This window comes from Lactuca sativa, chromosome 3 (genome assembly GCF_002870075.4).
Source record: "Lactuca sativa cultivar Salinas chromosome 3, Lsat_Salinas_v11, whole genome shotgun sequence".
Lineage (NCBI taxonomy): Eukaryota > Viridiplantae > Streptophyta > Magnoliopsida > Asterales > Asteraceae > Lactuca > Lactuca sativa.
The window spans coordinates 21952278-21955829 of NC_056625.2; the positions used below are offsets into that span (position 1 = coordinate 21952278).

The 3552-nt window shown below is 33.3% G+C and overlaps 1 protein-coding gene across 1 annotated transcript; it reads right to left on the reverse strand.

Moving 5' to 3' along the window:
• Positions 1–767: 767 nt before the first annotated feature.
• Positions 768–3340, reverse strand: LOC111907323 (uncharacterized). Its single transcript, XM_023903090.1, has 6 exons — positions 3191–3340; positions 3021–3104; positions 2851–2925; positions 2455–2493; positions 2274–2357; positions 768–920 (listed from the first exon to the last, which is right to left on the reverse strand). Exons 1-6 carry the CDS (start codon positions 3338–3340, stop codon positions 768–770), a joined length of 585 nt encoding a protein of 194 aa, XP_023758858.1.
• Positions 3341–3552: the final 212 nt, after the last annotated feature.

The following is a 3552-nucleotide window of genomic DNA, read 5'->3' on the forward strand; positions in this document are numbered from 1 at the left end:
AGAGAATGGAGACTCCAACATATATATATATATATATATATATATATATATATATATATATATATATATATATATATATATATATATATATAGCTACTTATATTACCGTCTCCTCCCGAACAAACTGTAGGGGTAGGGTGTTAGTGATTAAGGTTTAGGCCCAAGACCTTTAGAATTTAGGTTAGGCCACTTTTGTATCTTTATTTATATGAGGTTTAACCCTTATTATTAACTAACCAAGTTATTCTCTAATATGGTATCATAGCTCTAGGTTAAAACCCTGCTGCTGAACACAACCCATAGCCACCGCCTTCCACCTCTGGTGACATTCTTTAATAGTCCTCGGAGGCGCCTTCATTATGTTCCATATTTTTACTTTTCTTCACTTTTCCAACTAAATAATAAAACAGCCACCGACACCAAACTAGAGCTATTTTATCAATTTATTCCACTGTCTCGTCTATTTATACCTCCTCCTCAGATGACCCCTGGCTCTAGGCCTTCTATCTCCTCATCAGTTGGCCACTTCTTCAGATCTCTTTTCTGATTCAGCCCCTTCTACTGTTGTTGTTTCCTCCCTCTGATGGCACCTTCTCTGCTAGGTAGCCTCTGATCTATAGTCGTTTCTTTATCTATCAACATTGCAACTATTGATCTCGTTGGAATTGGCTCCATCCGCTGCAGCTCGAGCCCTCTTTCTTTCGTGTTGCCTTTCTCTAGACTACTCTACTGCTGGTTGCATGATCATTACCCTCTCCGCCACTCTTCTATTTTTCTACAACAAAATCACCTATGGCTGCCGATTCTTCTCTCTTCTTCTCCGACAAGCATTCGATGTTAACCTCCATTGTTAGAGCTCTACCACCGCCGATGCCTCTATCTTCATCTAGTTTTTTTGTTTTCTTCTTTTGTTTATTTTTCTAGTTAAATCATCTCCACCCGATCAAATTGTGGGGGATATTAGTGATTAGGGTTTAGCCATTAGGCATTAGGTAGTCTCTATATATTATTTTGTAATTGTCTTTTGAGAATCAATCAACCCATTATCTAACATACTAGTTACATTATGGGTTAATGTACTTCTGTATTTATTAATTTCGTTTTGGACAATGCAATGTATCTGTAACACTTAGATTTGTATGTTTCATGTTTATCCCTCCATATTAAAAAGCTTGGCATTTTAGTACCATTGGTTAGTACGCGGGGCGTACCATAGTGTACGCTTGGGGTACTAGCTAAGGATTGGTTGCGGAGCTCATCTCACTACTAGAAAAACAGCTTTTTACGACGCGCAATGTGTGTCGTAAAACGCTCAGACGACGCGCAAATGCGCGTCAAGGAAGGCCCTGTCATAACGAGAGACGACGCGCATTTACAATGCAAATTTATGACACGCAATGCGTATCATTAAAACCCCTGTCAAGAAAGGCGATGTCATAATTGAAGATGACACACATTTTTGCGTATCGTAAATTTAAATGTTTAAAAAAATATATTTATATATTTATTAATTTTTAAATTAAATTTTCATTTAATGTCTCATAATAGAAATAAAATACCATGTACAAAAAATACAATCCATTGCATAAAATTTAATGTCAAACAATTCTATTTCTTATAATATATAAATTTGCATTCATCTAATCTACTCTATGTTTCATACTAACAATTGAAATGAAGAATGCAACACTTGCATTTGCAGCATCTTATCTCTTTCAACTTGAGCTTTCTTTTCCTCTTCTAACTCCAGAGTTATTCGCTTTCATCAACCTTGTAAACATAACACAAAATTACTTGTCATTTTCATTCTACTTTTAAAATTAATTCTTATTGGGGCAATCTACTTTTAAACCTACCAATCTAGCAATTTTTTCAAAGAATATAATTTATAATTTTTTTTATTGAAAGTACATTGCGATTTCTTAAGCTAAAATACTCCACAACCATTTTTTTATTATAATTATATTATGATTCTGAAATAAAATAATGGGACCATATTCATATAACTGAAAAAGTAAAATAGCTTTCTAATAGTAGAAGAAATTTCACGTACCAAAGCAACACAATTAGAAAGTGCTCGAGAGCATGCATTCAGAGACTAAAAATAAACGGATACAAGTTGAAAAGAAAAAAAGGACCTGATAATCATATTTAAAAACCATATGAGAAAATAAAACTGTGTGTGAAAATCCATGATATAAATAATTTCTTTATTAATAATAAATGTATGTTTATAAATTCCAACAAGGCAAAGAAGGGGTGCTAATACTAACCACGCCACGTCCTTCGTCATCATCAAAATCACCAGGATTTACACCCATTTCTTGCATTCCAGATTGATCAGTAATGGCAGATACCTGTAAATTAGTAGATTATTAATAGTGTTTGACACAATTTTAGAGAAAAACACATCAGATTTGGTGAAATGTAAAGAAAAAAATATTCAAGGCAAACTTGTAAACAGTTGACATGTTTTCTGCAAAGGTGTTCATTCTGCATCATGTCAAAAAAGAAACATCTACATATAGCTTCCATGATTAAGTGCATGCTTCTTTTTGACTTGATAGACTTAATATTTGTTTTTTAACCTGTTAAATAGTGTGCCAAATTTAAATTGTTATTGATATTGTGTTTGGTTTTAAGCTACTAATCATGTCGTGATAATAAATAATTGCAATTGTATATAACTATTTATAACAAATAACTATCCATTTACAAATTTAGTTTGTAAAAGTTCTTGATTAAAAAGTCAGTTCTTGTTCAACATCACTTCTAAACAGAAAGGGTAAAATGGTCATTCACTAACATCCAGATGATTAATCTTAACACAATCACATGAGAAATTTGTACCTTCATCTTTCGACCTGCAATCTCCAATTGTCCATTTAAACAATGTGCAACTCTAGCATCTTCAAGGCGTGCAAACTGAATAGTAACATAAAAAGTCATGTTCTTATTAATCCCTTAAAATCAATAAAATCCAGCATCTAAAATCTAAATACATGGAAAAGTAAACTCACCTGAATGAAACCAAAACCTTTACAATTTCCAGTCTCATCAGTAGGTAACTGCACCAGCTCTACAACACCAAATGATTCAAACACCTGACAAGTAAACAAAACTAGATTATTATAAACACATTTAAAAAATCTTGTGATATTTGAAATTTCTAAAAAAAAGATGGAGAAACATGGCGAAATTGATCTTCTTTCATAATGTAATGAAGATTGCCAACATATAATTTTCTAGCCCCTTGTGCATATGCTACACCACCTGCAACTCCAGCAGCTGTTGTAGTGGACTGTACAAGATTCTTTTCAGCTTCCGATGGTTTAACCATGACCGGTTAACCAAGAAGATGTTGACCAGATAGTGCTATTTCCATAGGGACAAACATTGCATCATAAAACTCAATGTACCTGAAAATGCAAAGAGTAGAAAATAATGTTTCATTGTATTTAGGGGAGAAGAGAAGTGAGAAAGTGGACAAAGGGTATTATCGTAATTTCTTAAAGCAGAAAACAGAATAGGCATACACCACTATGTAACTCA